The 18,588-nt window shown below is 40.3% G+C and overlaps 2 protein-coding genes across 4 annotated transcripts; both read left to right on the top strand.

Annotated features, from left to right (window-relative positions):
* The first annotated feature begins 930 nt into the window (after window positions 1-930).
* On the top strand, window positions 931-9,607 carry e2f8 (E2F transcription factor 8). 2 transcript variants are annotated; one of them, XM_035420151.1, is made up of 14 exons: window positions 931-1,350; window positions 2,664-2,757; window positions 3,045-3,308; window positions 3,729-3,885; window positions 4,211-4,531; window positions 4,632-4,793; window positions 4,925-5,062; window positions 5,175-5,378; window positions 5,496-5,580; window positions 5,745-6,243; window positions 6,577-6,861; window positions 6,964-7,099; window positions 7,428-7,780; window positions 8,727-9,607. In XM_035420151.1, the coding sequence occupies exons 2-14, from the start codon at window positions 2,671-2,673 to the stop codon at window positions 8,934-8,936; spliced, it is 2,901 nt and encodes a 966-aa protein (XP_035276042.1). In that variant the 5' UTR covers window positions 931-1,350; window positions 2,664-2,670; the 3' UTR covers window positions 8,937-9,607. The 2 variants fall into 2 exon arrangements, with proteins under 2 accessions (XP_035276042.1, XP_035276041.1); XM_035420150.1 differs by having other exon boundaries at window positions 6,574-6,861.
* A 942-nt stretch (window positions 9,608-10,549) lies between these two features.
* On the top strand, window positions 10,550-15,373 carry LOC118228539 (cysteine and glycine-rich protein 3-like). Of its 2 annotated transcripts, none has more exons than XM_035420152.1 (6): window positions 10,550-10,638; window positions 11,818-11,970; window positions 12,654-12,825; window positions 13,931-14,060; window positions 14,507-14,600; window positions 15,287-15,373. In XM_035420152.1, the coding sequence occupies exons 2-6, from the start codon at window positions 11,859-11,861 to the stop codon at window positions 15,358-15,360; spliced, it is 582 nt and encodes a 193-aa protein (XP_035276043.1). In that variant the 5' UTR covers window positions 10,550-10,638; window positions 11,818-11,858; the 3' UTR covers window positions 15,361-15,373. The 2 variants fall into 2 exon arrangements, with proteins under 2 accessions (XP_035276043.1, XP_035276044.1); XM_035420153.1 differs by having other exon boundaries at window positions 10,584-10,638; window positions 11,802-11,970.
* The last annotated feature ends 3,215 nt before the right edge of the window (window positions 15,374-18,588 follow it).

Here is an 18,588-nt window from a genome sequence, read left to right as displayed (position 1 = left end):
CAAATGGTTACTGTATACATTTGAACAGGCAACTAAATTATGTCTATGATGTGCATCTGACACTAGAACAGTTTAAAACATGCACACATGGCATTATTTATTTTGGTTTAAAAGGCTAGCTTCTTGCATCCTTGCTGGAAAAAACCCGTATAGACTACACCAATAGGCCTATCTAAACTGGTTAATTGCTGTCCCAAGCTGCTGTTTTTTTTTTTTTTTGGACAAGCTGATCATGAAAATAGCTATAGGCTACTTGTAGGCTACCTGCTGTACCTTAGGCTACTCAATCTGGCAATGTGATGGTCATTCTGGTCGGTTAACTTGGTCATGCTAGACCAGCAGTTCCAACAGGTTGTGGAAATCCTATCAATTGACTGCAGATGCTTAGATTATACCACACACCTTCATATTTTTATCAGTTATTCACTAACCATGCAGATAGCCTATATTATGTTACAACGTAGGCTACTGACAGCGTACAAGTTATATGCATTGCGATGCGCTTATCATGTCACAACGTAACGTCCAATAGAAGGTTGGTACCCTACTGTAGACTGCTTGTTAGTAAAGGCAAAATATTGCGAAAATAGCCTACATAAGATGGAAACGTGATGTAATGCAAGGTAATGCAACATAATAAGAAGCAACATTCTCGATAAAAGTCGCGTAAACGGAGGCGATCCTTTAAATGGGTAGGCTATGTTTTCGTTAAGTAGGCTAGTAATTGTCAGAATATTGAGCAATAAATAAAATGGCTTGTATGGCTGGAATGCGTATAGACTGCTGCCATTCGTTCCGTGCAGCACACATCCAATCACCTGGATCAAGTTTATTTACGTGTGAATAGCTCCTCCTTCACTCGACTTCAACACTTCTTTGGTTGGCTGGAGGAAAAGTAAAATTGGGGCGGGATAAGAGCGCGCCGTATAGGCGGGACAAATGGTGAAACTCAGCTAAACTTTTTTCTGCACTCATATTTAGGTTGTTAGTCAGTTAACTAGGTGGCTGACCAAAAGCATACACTTATTTTTTAAAGTTTATTTTAAATTGGTAATTTCACAGCATCTTTCTGTGTATTTTATTCGGGAGATAGCCTATCTGAACATTTCTAGGTTACATTTAAGAACCAAACGGGACGCTATAGGCTATTTTATCGGGCCAGCAAATACAATCCGTTTAACCTTTTCACTGCATGATTTAAAAAAAATAATAGTTACTAATTAAGCACTGCAATCGTATGCTCCAATTTTTTTGTAATAATCGCACTGGTCATGAAATGCTAGCTATTGACAAATTGAGTTCCACTGGGGTACAGAGGAGAAATTAACACCATCCTTCTGTGGCAAAAAGGTAAGTTTTCCTTCTTATTCAATCACACTTTAAATTGTTTATTTATAGTCCATATATAGGGCTATACAGTTGCTTAATGTGGAAAAAGTTAAGTGTTTGGCTAGTCACAGTGATTGCTACTGTTTGGTGAGTATAGAGTTAACCACTGGATACTGCACGGTTGCTACGTCACACATGTAGCAACCTCGATACTTTCATTGAACTATCACAGAACATTAGTTACAGAGTAGCCTGCATATTTCGAAAATAATACCCCAACACAATAAGTTGTCTATTAAGAAGTTAAAGAGTAAGAGTAGCGATTTATTGTTTTCAGTGACTTTAAAATATTTTCTCGTATAGGCTACCAGAAAATCTAGTAGGCTATCGAGGTGGAAAAGCGGGGGAATGAAACAAGTTTCCGCGCGCTTGGGAAAGTGACAATTTGGTCACTTTAGCCAAGGCAATTTATATCTAGTTATATGTAGGCTACTTAGCCTATATCACTGAACTGCTATATTGTAACAATTTTAACCTATATTACCTGTATAACCTGTAGCCTATATTATATCCAATGATAAATCACTTACGAAGTCTATAGTGATGTTTGTTAGCCTGGACATAGGGGTTCATTTGCAGTTGGTATACTCGCCAGGAGCACACCAGTGACGAGCAAAGATAACAAAATCTCATATAAATGCACTGACAAACCGTGTTTGTCATTTGGTTAAATCGTCGCTGATGATTTTTAATACTTTAAAAAAAGTATTATCATTTCCGGGTTACGTAATAGGAATCCTTGAAATTCCGCGCGAAGATTTAAAAAAATATAGCCGGCTACCTGCGCGGGACATTCTGAATTTCTGGTGCCCGCCTCGTTAGGATTGGTCCCCATCGGCAAGGAGGCGTGATGCTAAACTGGTTTCTCCTTTTGATTCGACAGAACGAATGTCAGTTAAAATCAGTCTTCGGGAAAGAGTATCGGAACTTTAGTTTGATTACGTTTTGGATGTGGTTCACAAGCTAGATAGTCTACTGTAATTCCTATGGTCTGGCACACTAGATTTTGTTTTAGGGTGGATACATTAGGTCATTGTTTTATCTACCGCATGTTACATTTCGTTCAGGAAGAACAGTAAGCCTAGCTTTAGTTAAAGTGTAATTTTAGTTTAACAATCGGTGTTTCTTGCGTTAAGTAACGTTAGGATATAGTAAACAGTTAGCTAACGTTAGTTAGTCTGTTAAATTGTAGAATATCATTCCTAAACTTAGCTGCGTAGTCTTCGATCTACTGCGAATTAGCAGTATTTCAACATTTTAAAAATCTTTTTTAGGAGGAAAATGTCAAGTGTTCTGCTGGATTTGCAAAACTTGAACCAGAAAACCCAAATCAGCTCTATTTGTGACTGGGGTTCAGAAAATGAAAAGGTCAGTGTAGTGCCTTCTTTCAAATTATGTTTCTGGAATTTATTCTGGAGTATTACACTAAGTTACATTTTTTATTTATACATGTATATATATATATATATTATATTATATATATATATATATATATATATAAATAATCACAGTTGTCTTTTGGAAGACATTATATATGGGTAATACTTACTCATTTTGCTAGTCTCTGTTTGTAAAATCAGATCTTTGAGTATGTGTAGTCTTAAACTGATACTGATGGCTAACAAAACGTTTCTGATTATTTTGTTATGAAACAGGGAGATGCATTCACTGAGCCATATGCACTGACAAAAACACCAGGAAAGCAGCCTCTCTCTCACACATTATCAACCGAGTCAACATACAAAATGGGGTCTCTGACAACACCCACAAAAGGGAAAGATAATCCTGTTTGTGAACCCTGGACCCCAACCTCTAACCTGAAGATCCTGCTCAGTGCAGCAAGTCCAGAGATCAGGAACAGAGCAAAGGAGCTGTGTGTCAACAAACCTGAAATTATGGGGCCCGGCAACTGTTCTCAGGTAAAGCTAACAAGATTTTAATGTGATTATGAAGAAAGGCTTTTTTGAATAGCATGCTTTTAGCCCACTCCATTTCATGGGACCATGTTCTGATTGGCTTTTCAGTTTCTGTTGTTTCTTTTTTGGTGCTGTCACTTCACAGTTTGATTGGTGGCAGCAGCTATGATACAAATCCAGTAAATACCTTAGGGACACACATTTCAAATAATGTCATACAGTATTTGCATATTGTATAGCCCCCATATCTGCATGAGTTTATTTTTAAAGCATTTAAATGCTAAACTTTGCTGCTGCGTCTTCATTTGTGTAATTATCCTACGGATGAGCCTCCTAATAATCTAATCTTTGGGCTCATGAAAACACTCTTGAGTTCTTACTGTGAAACTGTATTAAGCTGTCCTTTTGGATTCTTTGCCTCAGGAGCCTGCGTTTGGGGATGAATCGGAGAAACTGCAAATAAGCCGGAAAGAGAAGAGCCTGGGATTACTCTGTCATAAATTTCTTGCACGATATCCAGATTTTCCCAACCCTGTCCTCAGCAACAATATTTGCCTTGATGATGTGGCTGGGGAGCTTAGTAAGTCCTGTTGTATTTATTTTACCTGTAGTTGTGCAGCATTTTTCTTTTTAGAACATCATGAATAGGATGTTATGTAATACAAACAAATCACTAAATTTAATCCAGGCAACAAAGCAATGCTCTTAATAAATTAAGATTGTGGTCATGTAGGCAAGGACAAAGACTAAACAGTATTATAAATCCAATCAAAACATCGAACCAGAATGCATTTCCGATAGCAGTTGCTTTCATGGTAGTTTGAGATTTAGAACACTTGTTTAAAAACACTGACTGTTGTCGTTGCTGCTGCGTCTTCAATATTTCTTTCTGTTTGGTGGCTTAGATGTGGAGAGGAGGCGCATCTACGACATCATGAATGTGCTGGAGAGCCTGCACATGGTCAGCAGGCTGGCGAAGAACCGCTACACGTGGCACGGTCGGGCCAACCTGCTGCAGACGCTGGCCATGCTGAAGAAGGTGGGGCAGGAACAGAGGTACAGCGAGCAGATGCAGCACATCAAGCAGAAGACTTTTGAGCGGGAGTGTGACTTCGATGGGGAGGAGAAGGAGAACGAGGACGTGCAGGGTCTGCCTGACAGGGAAAACGAATGGGGACAGAAGGAAATGTTCTTTGTGGAGCTCCCGGGTGTGGAGTTCAGAGCGGGTGAGTAAATGCAGGTCTTACTGCATAGAAGACAAAGCGGTGGGAAACTGCCATTGTTTCAGAACTAATGAGAATGCCATGCCTTATTATTTTTATACAGCCTCGGTCAACAGCCGCAAGGATAAGTCGTTGAGAGTAATGAGCCAGAAGTTTGTTATGTTGTTCCTCGTCTCCGCCCCTCCGGTGGTCAGTCTTGAAGTTGCCGCAAAAATCCTCATCGGCGAAGACCAGGTTGTAGACCTGGATAAGAGCAAGTATAAAAGTGAGTAGTGTTTTAAAAAAAAAAAAATAATAATTTTTTTTTAAACCCAGTCTAAAATACCGTAAAGGCAATGCTACATTGTTGGACCAGTCTTGAACGGCAAATTAACTGAAATGCGTGCTCTGTTGCAGCCAAGATCCGCAGGCTGTATGACATCGCAAATGTACTGAGCAGCCTCCAGCTAATCAAGAAAGTTCATGTCACGGAGGAAAGGGGTAGGAAGCCTGCTTTTAAGTGGACAGGTCCTGAGGACTTCCCAAGCATCAAAGGTGGGTGCACATTATCGTATCAACTTTGGCTACCCACTGTACTTTTTTCATTCTCGGGATTAAACATGATTTTATTTTGTGCCCTCCCCTGCCTCCATTTTCTCTCATTCAGAGCCTTCTAGTTCAATGTCTGGTGGAGCAGGCGCTTTGGAGTCCAAGATGTCCTTAGAAAACTGTACAAAAAACCTTTTTCCCTCTTCTGGAGCAAAGCGCGGTTTCACTCGACACCCTTCGCTGATCAAGCTAGCAAAAAGCATTCAGGAAGACCGCAGGAAAATCAACTCTGCCCCCACCAGCCCCATTAAAGTACATCCAAGTGAGTAACAAAAAATACTTTTTTCAAGGTGCTCTTGCTTGATGAAAACTGTTGAAAGAAAAATACAAGAAATAGAGATTTGTTTGGTCTTACTGGTCTTTTGTTCTCCCTCTGCAGGTGATTCATCAGATGCAGACCCTTATCCAAGCAAAATGGATCAATTGGCAGCCATCTGCAAAATACAGTTGGATGAACAATCAAAGTAAGTGAAGAAATATTATAGACCGTGGTACATATGCTATGCTAAGTTTATATTCTACAGCACGCATTTGTGACACAGTAGAATTGAATTGTATGCATCTGAAGTACATTTGTTTACTGAACCCCAAAGCATTGCAGATTTCTAATATATTCCTTTTTTTTCAGGAAAAGGGAAAATAAAAATCCTCCAGCACTAAAAACAGAGGGGAGGAAAACAAGGGAAAATACTGGAGCAGCTGAATCGGTATTAACTATTGAAGCAAATGATGACAATACTGTTCAAGTGCAGTTCCCATTTCAGCCTGCACAGGCGTTGCCATGCATACCTGTGTTGCTACCCCAACACGCTATGGGCGGGTCCTATGCTGTGTATATGCAACCGTCCTCTGTCAAGCCACATCCATCCGGCTTGGCTGTGCGGTCCATGACGTTTGAAGAAAAGGGGGGTGAAAGTCCGAGCAGTTCCACAAAGGAGAGCAGCATGCTAGAGAGATCTGGTGAAAAACATTTGGCCACTGGTGAGACACAGGCAGCGAATCAGCAGCTTCAAATACCTGACTCCACCCACTCACCCACAAGCCCAGCCTCCGCTTTCAAAAGGCCCTGCACTGACGTTCCTGAGAACAGTCCATACAAAGCATTGAAGACACAAAATATTTCAGAGGTAACCTACTTTGCACACATTTATTCTACGTATTTTTCAAAGCCTTACAAACAAAAATACATCAGTTGAGCAAAGTTTAGAAGAAATTTCAAAAGAGATTGGTCCCTTGGGCAGTCAAAATATCTTTCCAAGTAAATAAGGTCATTTAATTTTTGAGTATTTAAAAAAAAAAATTTTTTTTTAAATTATAGTTGGGGTGAGTTCTTTCACCTCACTGACATGAAGTAAATAAATAAACTGTATGCACAGGGTGTGTATATAACATTCAGGATATGTACATAACCACACCAGGGTTTGGTGGTGACTAACAAAGATCCTCATGTTGCTCAGCAGGGCTCTTCCCCTGATCCAGTCAAGCTGGGCGAGATGCTGCGAGCCCGACTAAAGGCACGCAGGGGCGTGGTCCCAAACCGCCCCTCCCCCCGAGCCCTGCACCTGGACCCCGAGTTCATCAACACGCCCGAGAGCGCGGAGGTGGAGAGGCTGGACCGGAGCGTGGAGAAGTTTCTGGAGAAAGAGGAGGTGCTTTCTCCCTCCGACCGCGAAGCAGGCCTTACCCCCCTCCGAGCGGTCCCTCTGCAAGAAATCACTGTGCTTCCCAGCAACCTGCACACTGAGGTAACCGCAGGTCTCGCTCATAGTGTTCATTGCTATGGAATCTGTTCTTTTAGTGGAAAGGTAATGGCATGCATTTTAACTGAAATCTTCTTGTCTTTATAGACCCTGATACCAACAGGCTATCTGATTCCCATCTCCCAGCAGTCCCTCATCCGCTTCAGGGACTCTCAGTGCCCTAAAGGGGAGAGTGTGTATGCTTCTGCCCCCAACCACAATGTGCACCATACCCCCACAGCAGGTAACGAGTGCTGTACAGATACTGCTAGTTAACAGGACCAAGGCCTCGGGGCTCCAACGCATAATAAGAAATCAACGGCCACACCAGCTTTCTTTTAAGATTAAATCAACTGACCATAGTGCAATAAGAACACTGCCATTGGTAACTGATATGGGACTTATGATTAGCTAGGGTATAACCTACTATTGTTTTTTTTTTCAATTTGTACCGCTATTTGCCTGTTGTATTATTATGCATTTATTTAATCGGTTAGTCAACTAAGCTTAATTCTCATTTGCAGTAATGACCTTGGGACCCCAATGTTAATGCTATTGGTTCTTTCTAACAGGATCTGTGCCAGTGGGCGCTCAGGAATTCACCCCTACGAGATTCCCCATCCAGCGGGCTCCCTCTGTGTCCATCTCCCCGATGGCGACTCTGGGCCAGCCGAGCCCCTCGCCGCTGCCCGGCCAGCGTGGACACAGCCCCAGCCCGTCCATCATCAACTTCACCCTGCAAAACCTGGGCTTGATCCCCGCGGGCAGCCCGGGCAGCGTCCCCGCTGCCCACAGGCAGGCCAGCCCCGTGCCAACCCAGCTAGGCTTCCAGCAGGGAGGAGTGATCTTTGTCAAGCCCTTGTCCCCCATGCCCCTCCAGCACCCTTCGCCCGGGCAACCCCTGGCACTCCTCAGTTTACAGCAGGTGAGAGAATTGGTTACAAAGGTTTCTACAGGTATTCCTGTTTAAGTGAATTTGGCTGAATGTGACCTGTAAAATCTGTATTTCTGAAATATTTATGCAGGGTTCCCCTTGTGAATGGGTCCACAGGAAACTTTTCTGTCTAACAGTGTCTGAAGACTATTCCGTTTGTCCAAATCATAGAGTGGTTAACCCTAGTGTCCTGGTCAAATTCCCAAACCAAGTACACCAATCTCTTCCCTCTCTTTAAAGCTGACTGGTTGTGCAATCCCTTCCATTCAACTAAATGAGACATTTCAGTTGACTATTCTGTCAGCGTAAAAAAATTAGGGAATCATAGTAATAAATATGCATAGTGTTTTTCAGTACATGACACTGAACTAAGTACAGTGATTTCTGTACAAAAAAATAAGCTAAATTGAACAAAATAACTAATACTGTATATTCAAACTGCACTTGTAGCTGGTAGGTTACAAATTTGATTTGAAATTCAACTTCTGTTGAAATGGTAAATAAACAACCTGTTAATGAATAAAAAGTCAAATGTAAGCAATTCACCTTTGGCAGGGTAAGGGAGAATTGGTGTAAAGCAGCTTATACACACATACATACATGTATATGAAATCAGCTGATTTTGTGGCAATCTGATTCAGTTCATTGATATTCATGTATGCATTAAATGAACTTACTTTCAATACTTCTGCTGAAATAGCATGTTTGCCTTTGACAAGTGTTTTAGAAAAGGTGTTGATTGCTTATTGATGAAATGCAAACAGACACACAGTCCGCCCTTCTCTTTTGATTGATGAAATGTAAACACGTAGCTGGCCCCCTTCTCTTGACCTCTCAAACTGTCTAAAGGAATGGTGTAAAACAAATTTGCATTGGCTGACTGCAACAGCTGAGGTGTGGCTGCTGGACAAACAATGCTGTGCTTTGTCTCCTTAAGCCTCTTATGGCCACACCCAAAGGGACCCAGCCCATCCAGCAGAGCTTCTTCCACACCCCGGGCTCTACGCTCTCCCCGCTGGCGACCGTGGTGAGCGCCGCCAGCCAAGCCACCTGCAAGACAGTTTACATCCCTCAGAGGAAACTTGAAATCAGCACTGAAGACACCTTGAGACAAGAGCCCGTGCTACTAAACGACCTGTATCAGTGAGCCTTCCGGAACGTCGAGCAATAAAAACCTGTTTGGTTTGATGCTGTCCTCTCTGTGTTACTGTGGTGCGGGTCAGTGGTTCGAACACTGCCACGACGCAGACAGCCATACAGTATTCAGACCTGCCAACGTGTGCATTTTGCGTACCAAGTATGCATTTTGAGGCCAAAACTATGTGGATATGTTAGTTTGTAAGAAACTTGAAATTTGATGGGTCATAATAATAGGAATGTTAATTTTCTGTCTGGGTTTTTACTTTTTTTTTTTAAAACGAAAATATGCATTGTTTTTCAAATTTATTTACAATGAACATATTTATATGCATGTTTTTTATTTTATTTTTAAAAAATCCTGACCTGCAGCAGATGAAACCATCCCCTTGGACTGTAAGTGTTATTTTATAGACACATGTCAAGTGGAGTTGAACATGGTCCTCGCATTAAAGTGCCATAGATATGTGTCACACAAAACTGTAGTGGGCATCTGATTTAAATTCTGCATGTTAATAAAATTTTTTGCACATTTAACATGTTAACTGTTACCTTGAAAGTATCTTAATTATATGTAATAAAATGTATAAGAATGTGATGAATATCGGGTAGATCAGGTAGTTAATTTATAGAAAAGAATGTCTTTACATTCAACAAAATAAAATATTGTTTTTACATCTGTCTAATAAATGGAAGTAAATTATTATTGCATATTGAATGCCACTGAATGTGGATATAGAAATGAGTTGAATCAATTCTGTCTTTTTTTCTGAAAATATGTCAGTATGAAAAGAGACTGTAAAGTACAGATTCAATAAAATCTTAACATGGTGCTGTCACTTGGTTGAATTTAGTCACTTAAGTTGGTTAAATTTAGGTTCAGAAGACTATGCTATACAATTGCTTAGCACATTCTCTCAATCTCTATAAGCCTGCTTTTAGTAGGAATTGTAAATTGTATATGACAATTTTGAGGGTTGTGAATCCTTTGGTCCATAGGTCAGATGAGTTGAAAGTTTTTGCATTTGTGTTGTCTGTTTAAAGTAGACAAAACACATCAGTTTTGTTTGCAAACATTTGCAAATCGGTAAACAAAGCCTGGCATGGTGTTTGGGTTAATGGCCATTTCCTTTTTTGAGTTAATTCATCAGTATGATTTTATTCTGAAGATTTCATTTCATTATGATTAATGTTTAAATGCTCAAGACACCAACCTGACCTGCTGAACAGTGGGTTTTGTCTTAATTCAAGGCTATTTTGTAAAACAATGCATTGGAAAACATTGTCATTACATTGGACAAATAAGATTACTGTGATGCCCTCTTAAATTTCCCTGCTCATTTAATTTGAATGTTTTTCTTTTTATCTGAGGAAGAGTTAAATACACTCAGATAGCTCTAACATGCCATTTCATAAACTACTGCAACTGAATTTTTTTTTTACTTGCAGCCATATTATATTATTTATTATATTAATAATCATATTAGGTACAAGACCTCTGGTTGGGAGGAGGTGGTTCTTTTGCCATTTATCAGTGAAGCTCTTTGTCAGAGGTTATTTTTGGAGGATGGTATAATGTCACCCCTGCAACCTCAAGCTGTGAATGAATGATTCCCAGTATATAAAGACCACAACTCCCATCGAAACAGTCACATTCACAGCCACCAAACTACTGAGGAAGACCTTGCCAACACATCTACAGTTCTGGTTAGGTAAGTGGGCCATGAAAATATTTTGTATGTAAGTATTAGTTAGATATTAGTTAAATATTAGTTAAGCTTTTACATAGAATATATAAAACTAGATGTCAGAGCAGTCCAATAAGTTTTTAGTCAAAGTGTTGTCAAGGTCATTGGATATAAACATGTGACAAAGCACTTTCATGGTTTTCCAGCTTTAAAATCTTAATGTGGTATGATTTGTCTTTGCATGGTATGCAGTTGTTGCATTACACTTGGCCTCGTAAGTGTTAATATTGGAAAATTGTTCCACAGTTGCTTGCTGAAGGGGAGATTACAGGCTTTTGCATGTAATTTTATTTTTGCTTTATGAACTAAGTTTGCAATGAAGAACATCTAGAAATATGCATATCATGGTATTACTTCGTATCACTGGGCCCACTGGTCATTACATTCCTTACTCTAAGAAGGCCATTTTTCAAAAGAATTAAAACAGTCTTGCCCAATATGAATGCAGGAGCAGTGCTGGCACGCACTCACCAGTGGTCTAACTAAAGACACTATTCCCGGACCCTTATCACCACATTCCAGGCATGTGAGACAATGCTTAATGCCACTGTAATCAAAGGAGGGAAAATTCTATCCTATCTGTATGCTGCCCAAACTCTTATCACTCCTTTAGGGTGTGGCTCTACATCCAATCAATACATGCACAATGGGAGGTTCTCCTTACTGTATTGTAATTGTAATTGGTTGTATTACTTAGTAGCGTACAGCTGACATTGCCTAGAATTACATTACAATCCATGGATTTGGAATGGTAGACCATGGATCTTCATTTTATAAAATGTAGTCGGGATGCTGCTGTGTCACAAATTGAATTGTATTCATTTGTCTATATGATAGTAAATAAATAAATATATGTTTGTAAAATATGAGTATTACCAATAATATATAAAAATAACTTAAAACCACATGGCAAGGACAAATATAATTTTTAATAAATATTTCTATTTTCTGTCCAATTCACATGAGGAATGTACAGCCTTTTTAAAGATCAAAACCCACAAAAATTATACAAATTATCACTCACCTCTAAAAATAGCCAGGACAGGGTTTGATAGAAAATAGATTTTGTGCTGTTTATTTTGCTGTACAAGTTAAGCTATGTAATGAGATTTAGGGTTTGGCTAAAGTTTTGTTTTTAAACAGCTGCTCCCTGAACAGACTCGCATTACAAGCCCATAGTGAGGATGCCAAACTGGGGGGGAGGAGCCAAGTGCGCTGCCTGTGAGAGGACTGTGTACCATGCGGAGGAGATCCAGTGCAATGGCAGGAGCTTCCACAAACCCTGCTTCATCTGCAGTGAGTGACCATAGCATCTCAGCCTTTTTACTCAGCCATGGTCATTGTGGCCACTAAATCTGCATGTCATGTGCCAAAATCATAAATGCACATATTTGAATTGGATGACTTAGTGTGACTGAATGACTTAGTCAGCATGAGAAAATCTACTACAGTAAAATTATGCTTTTTCTTGAATCTAAATTAATGGCACCATTTCATTTATGCTCTGGGAAATTTTAAAGACCAAGAGAAAATTGTTCGAAAATCATGATAGCAACCATAATTCATATGCATATAAAAACAATTTCGGGAAGTTTTTCCAACAGTTCTGACAAATTGGAAACTCTCCATCAGCCTCAATTACCCTACCTAGCCTCAGAGCAACAGAAATAGGAGATGGATGAATCAGGCCTGGATCCACTCTTCACGAAGGGTTGGGAAAACTGACAGACCTGCCAGGATGACAAGTGTTTTGTTGACGAGAATGTGTCACTATTCTACCCTTAGCCTGGACTGTCCACTTTCAAGAGTGCCGTTGACGGGCATCATGCTGCGCGTGCACAGATAAACTCACAAGATGAAATGTTCCCTAATAAACCACTGCCATTCTGAAATGGAGCCAGGCTCAATCTACAGCGGAGGACTTCATGACCACTTTCAGAGTTTCAACTGAAACTGTGTCTTTGTATTGTTTGTTCCAGTGGCCTGCAGGAAAGGCCTGGACAGCACGACGGTGGCAGCACATGAATCAGAAATCTACTGCAAAACCTGTTATGGGAAGAAATATGGCCCCAAAGGTTATGGGTATGGGCAGGGGGCTGGGGCTCTGAGCTCTGACCCCCCATCAGAAAACATGGACATCCAACCACAACAGTATGTATACCATTATTACCTTTTTAAGACCTATTCAGCCCATCTAGGGTTGTCATTTACCAACAGAATAAACCGTAGCCCGCACCCCAACAAGCCTTGTGGTCCACCCAGGCCCACATTTCACCCTGGCCCACAATCCACCATGGCCCATGATCCACCCTGGCCCACGATCTACCATGGCCCATGATCCACCCTGGCCCACGATCTACCATGGCCAACCATCTACCCGCACACATGATCCACCGTAGTCCACGATCCAACCTAGCCCACAATCTACCATGGCCCTTGATTCACCCTGGCCCACAATCCATCCTGGTCCGTAATCCACTCTGGCCCATGAGCTGCTTTCTTGGAACATTTTCAGGTGACCTGGGGCTCATTAATTCTCCTATCAATAGATCAATCAATAGGGCCAAGGGGTAGATTATATTCTAGTAGGTGAAATTAGAAAAGATGAGAAACTTTTCCATAAAGTAGGTATCCAGTTATTTATAGTTACTAAGCAAAAATATGTGCAGAAGCACCCAGAAACATATTGTATTAAACTAATGTTCACTTAAAGACCATAAAGATCAAATGGCTCTCTAGCAAATATTTCCCTATTACAAGATTTGCTCCTGAGAGGGTGAAAATCCACTAAAATAATTTATCAGTTAGACTGGCCAAATATAATTGCACATCAAATTTGTCAACTAGCCATTCAATTGACGAAGGAGAAGTGTGATGGAGACAAAGTGTTAATTTTAAGAGCATATCAGGCTTACCCACTCCACACAATAAAAGCAGCATGAATATGTGTTCAAAGCAGTGGAACATGGCTACCTGCCATCCCTCTGCTCATTGTTATCTTCCACTTCAACATTCATGCCAACTCCTAGTAGTGATGGTAAATTAAAACGCTAAATCAAATGACCTTCCAGTAAAGGTGTCTCTGAGCTTATTATTTTATGAGAATAAAAGTCAGGCAGATTCCCTTCAGTTAGCCATAGACCATGCCAAATGTCACATATAACTATGGCAACTGCTCAAATCATCAATATGCTTTAACACATCTGGTGAATTAAGGGATAGCTATATTTTCTCTTTTTCTGACACCTCTACACAGGCCCAAACCTCAAGGGCCATCGACAACTTCCAATCCCAGCAAGTTTGCTCAGAAGTTTGGGGGGTGTGATCACTGCTCCCGGTGTTCAAAGGCAGTCTATGCAGCAGAGAAGATCATAGGGGCAGGAAAGGTAGTTGCTCTCATCAGACTCACTGCCCTCCTAAAACCAGTTTTTTAAGCTGGACCACAATGACCTAACAAATATATGTATGAATTGCCAATGTTTCTGCATATGGAGATATTCAGAGTGTATGGTGGTCTGGTCATTTGTATGAGAAATATGATATCCAAGAACACAGGAAATATTTCAGACACTAAACAGTGTTCCATACCTCCTCCATTTTGCATGATCATTATTCAGGTGAATGGGAAAGAGCACTGATATTGCAATCATCTTCTCACAAACTTTATCTGGATTTTCTGTCCTTTCTATAAATTAGAAGTCACTAATTTGAAATTACAAGCACTGACTTCAGTTGTTTGGCAATGCAACATATGAATAGAAGTTCATGCACAGAAAGACGGAAATCGTGATCAGTTTTCCTCTTACGTGAGTGTTGTTGTGTGCATACGCAGACCTGGCACAAGATGTGCTTCCGGTGTGCCCTGTGTGGCAAAAGTCTGGAGTCTACGACCGTGACAGACAAGGATGGGGAGATTTACTGCAAAGGTATGAGGTACACCGGTGACAAGACACATTGCTGACTGCTGCTTGTCTTTTTTGTAAGCAGACAAAGACCTTATATGTCATGTCTCTTGTCATCTCCCTCCACCGGTCACCGGTTGTGACCTTGAATAAAATGCAAATCTCTGGTCCTAGCCAACAAGGTAGCAAGAAGAACTGTGCCCTCTTATTTTCTTATTATCATCAAACATTGCACTCTAGTCAGTGTAATCCCTTCCTGAGAGTGTCTCTCTTTCAGTCAAAGCTCTATTTTGGCCTCCCAGTAGTGGAATGAGCTCCCCGTGGCAGTCAGGATAGTTGACCTAATGTCTATCATCCACTATAGACTGAAGACTGAATCCTCACAAAGAACCCTAATCTCAGAATTCATCCCTGGATGAATACCCTTACTTTTGCTTATTTATACCCATACCTTCAAAGCCACCATTTGCTTCTCTTCTTCGCACTTAATGTTATGCTGTTAGTTCATGTAATGAGTTATACTACTGGGTGTAAAACTAATGACCTAACTCAGCATCTCTGCTCTTTGCCACCAAACCATTGCATGCACACCCTTTTAAATTGCTCTGAATAAGAGCATTTTAATAATATAAATACAAATGTGAGATTGGGAAGATCAGAAGTACTGTGTAAGCCATGTTTTTATTTTTCCTCTGCATCTTTCCTTTCAGTTTGTTATGCCAAAAACTTTGGCCCGAAGGGAAGGGGTCTGGGGAATCCGGGAATGATGGAAGAGAAAGAGTGAAAACCAAAGGAACATCATTCTTTTTCTTCTGAAGCCTGACACTCTACAGTCCAAGAAGGCATCTTCATATATGAAATTTAACTACCCTTATTCACCATTGTGCATTACAGATATCTTAGACCATTAAGTGAAATAAATAGAAAATAAAAGTGTACAATACATTAATTAGTTTTGAGATGTTTCTTTATTCCAAATGAAATAGTTGCTTCAGCAGCATACCATGAGAAGAAACAGCTGTACTATGGGTGGCCTAGCCATTTGAAAGGTCTGCCATAAAGGAAATACATTATATGACAAATAGTATCGGGACATCCCTTGGCCTGGGCGTGTTTTTCATAGCTTGGGCTAGGCCCTTTAGTTCCAGTGAAGGCAAATCTTAATGCAATGACATTTTAGACGGTTCTGTGCTTCCAACTTTGTCGCAACATTTTAGGGAACATTTCTGTTTCAGCATAACAATGCCACCGGGCACACAGCAAGGTCCATATAGAAATGGTTTTGTCGAGATCGGTGTGTAAGAACTTGACTGGCCTGCACAGAGCCCTGACCTCAACCCCATCCAACACCTTTAGGATCAATTGGAAAGCCAACTGCAAGCCAGGCCTAACTGCCCAATCAGTGCCCGACCTCTCAAATGCTCTTCTGGCTGAATGGAAGCAAATCCCTGCAGCAGTGCTCCAACATTTAGTATAAAGCCTTCCCAGGACATTGGATGTTGGTATATTGCAGCAAAGGGTGGACCAACTCCGAATGCCCATAATTTTGAATGAGAAGTTGGATGTCAGGTGTTCACATACTTTTGACCATATAGTGTAAATATTAATTAACAGTTATGGTCAGCTGTATTTTATCACTTTTAGTCAAGACCGTTGTAACCATGTTTTCTGAAACCTAGTAGATTTTAGCCCACAATTATGAATGATAAAGACATTGGTGGTTTTTCTTGTCGTGTATTTTATTTGTCATATTAACTTGGCAAGGTTTGCCCTTCAGAAAGATAGAAATGGCAGCTATATTTCCATTCATTATTAATCAGACTCGCTCTGTCCTATAAATAGGCATGGCCATTGCCCAATTAAAATAAACAAGACTGCAGTAATTAATAAGTCCATATCTGTATCTGAAAACATATATGCACATTTTCCTTAATTATCCAAGGTCCAGGACTTGTGTGCTACATCAAAAAAGTCTAATCACCACTACCTTTTTCCTACTTCTTTATCTGTTCACCTGTAGATCCACAAATTAGTTTACACTAACACCCTCCTAACTTTTCCACTTTACACTGAAGTCTTGGAGGTTAGCATTTATTTGCAACCTGCTTGCATGTGCATGTGTGTGTTGCCTTAGCATGTGAAGATGAGGAGAAAATTTCTAGAAGAATTTCCAGGAGTGGCATCCCACATTAGTGATTTCATCAGCATGGGTACTTTATGGCAGAAAGCCCAATTTTTCCTTCCCAAATAACGACTGCATTCTCCCTTACGGGAGAAACCCCAAACTGGCTGGCATTTTCCACCAAAGGAGAGCTGACTTCAGCATTTTTCAGATACATGCTGGCTCCAGTATGCAAATGCATTTGGGCTGCATCTATGCTACTTGTCAGCATGGTGAATGGGGAAGTTGGGGGGATGAGTCAGCTTGTCTATCAGGTTGGCTGAAACACTACTTGTTGATGAAGCCATTCTGGTGAGAGCTACAAGCGAATAGCAGGTATAAAGCAAAGACACAGCTAGTAGCTAGCGAGAAATATGATATGCTGTTCCATTTAAAGCTGAGCTGTGGTTAAGGAGTGCTTATATTTTCCTTGGACAGGCTTTTTATGAAAATGCAAGAAAGCCCCTGACCATAAAGGGAACATCACTTATAAATACTATATGAAGTTAGTTTTGTGTGTGTAATAAAATATTGTTGTTTAATCAATGCCAATTCCCCATTACCCTACCAACTGTCAAAATAAACAAGATAAACAAGATGAAAGATTGAATAAAAGTTTTTCAAGTTTAAATTTTATTTCCTCAAAAGAAAAACAGTATAATATAATCCATACATTCAAAACCTGAACACACAGGAATCTTTGGTTCTGAAGGAGCTTGATTTAGTGTAGATAGTAAAATGCACCCTATCCACAGGCATTTAAAAACTACTTGAATTGGAAAAAAGTTCTTAGCAGGTCAAGATCAGTTCATTCCAGATAATTTCTCCCAAAAGTGAATGGAGTTTGCATCATAAGCAGGAACAAATATATCAATTGTATATCAATGGAAATTCCTTTGCACTATTAGTGATGACAGCTAGACTAAGATGCCACACTGCCATATGCATGCTTTATGGGATATTTCAAAACTCAATTTTTATAATCCGACAGCCAAATCTCATCATTCATATCGTAACTTTTGCAACATGCACACTGTTGTTTGTAATTAACAGACACATGCATTGACATTATAGTGGACGGGTGCACACCCAAGAGCACACACAAATTCCAAATCTGGCTCAATTGCTGCTGACTCCACTTGAGGGTCTCCTGAACCATTGGATTCTTGTGTGAGGGACCCATGGCCGCCTGGGCTCGTTTTCAGGACTTGCTGATGTGAGGGCTGCCTTAGTGTACCTGACTGTATGAAAACCTTCAAGACAAAGGAGCTTAACGATGTCTTAAGCTTGGTTGGGTGCGACTGGTCACCTCTCAGATTACTAAATCACCAGAGCAGGTCACTTGAACATACAGAAATATGCCTGATATCTGACTGGAGAGGGAACGATCCCAAGAGCTAATCTGGGGCAACGTGTTCCCCTCATCTGTCACGCTAGACCCTTTTCACAAGAAACAAAGTCCCTTATTCTTAATTACACGTGGATTCCATCAAATGTTGTACCATGCTACCCATATGCGAAATTAGTAGTTGGCCCTTGACCCTTGCAATATAAATCTAAATGCGGTCATAAATCATAAATTAAAATGTCAATACAACATCTAGGCAATTAAGGTTGTGACACAAGACTAGTATGTAGCAGAAACATACAGAGAAAACAACTGATTACAAAGATGAATCCTTGAGCTAATTTGATTCTTCTTCTTGTAAATAATTTGCTTTAATAACAAAAATGCCTTGCATTACAATATACTCACTTTGCAAACTCTATTGTCCAGTGACTCAGTTGGTTGAGATCAACCAGTTTAAAAAAATAAAGTGAATTTATTTAAACTGTTTAGGACTTTTTTAA

The sequence above is a fragment of the Anguilla anguilla genome, chromosome 5 (assembly GCF_013347855.1).
Source record: "Anguilla anguilla isolate fAngAng1 chromosome 5, fAngAng1.pri, whole genome shotgun sequence".
Lineage (NCBI taxonomy): Eukaryota > Metazoa > Chordata > Actinopteri > Anguilliformes > Anguillidae > Anguilla > Anguilla anguilla.
This window is presented reverse-complemented; position numbering and strand designations above follow the sequence as displayed.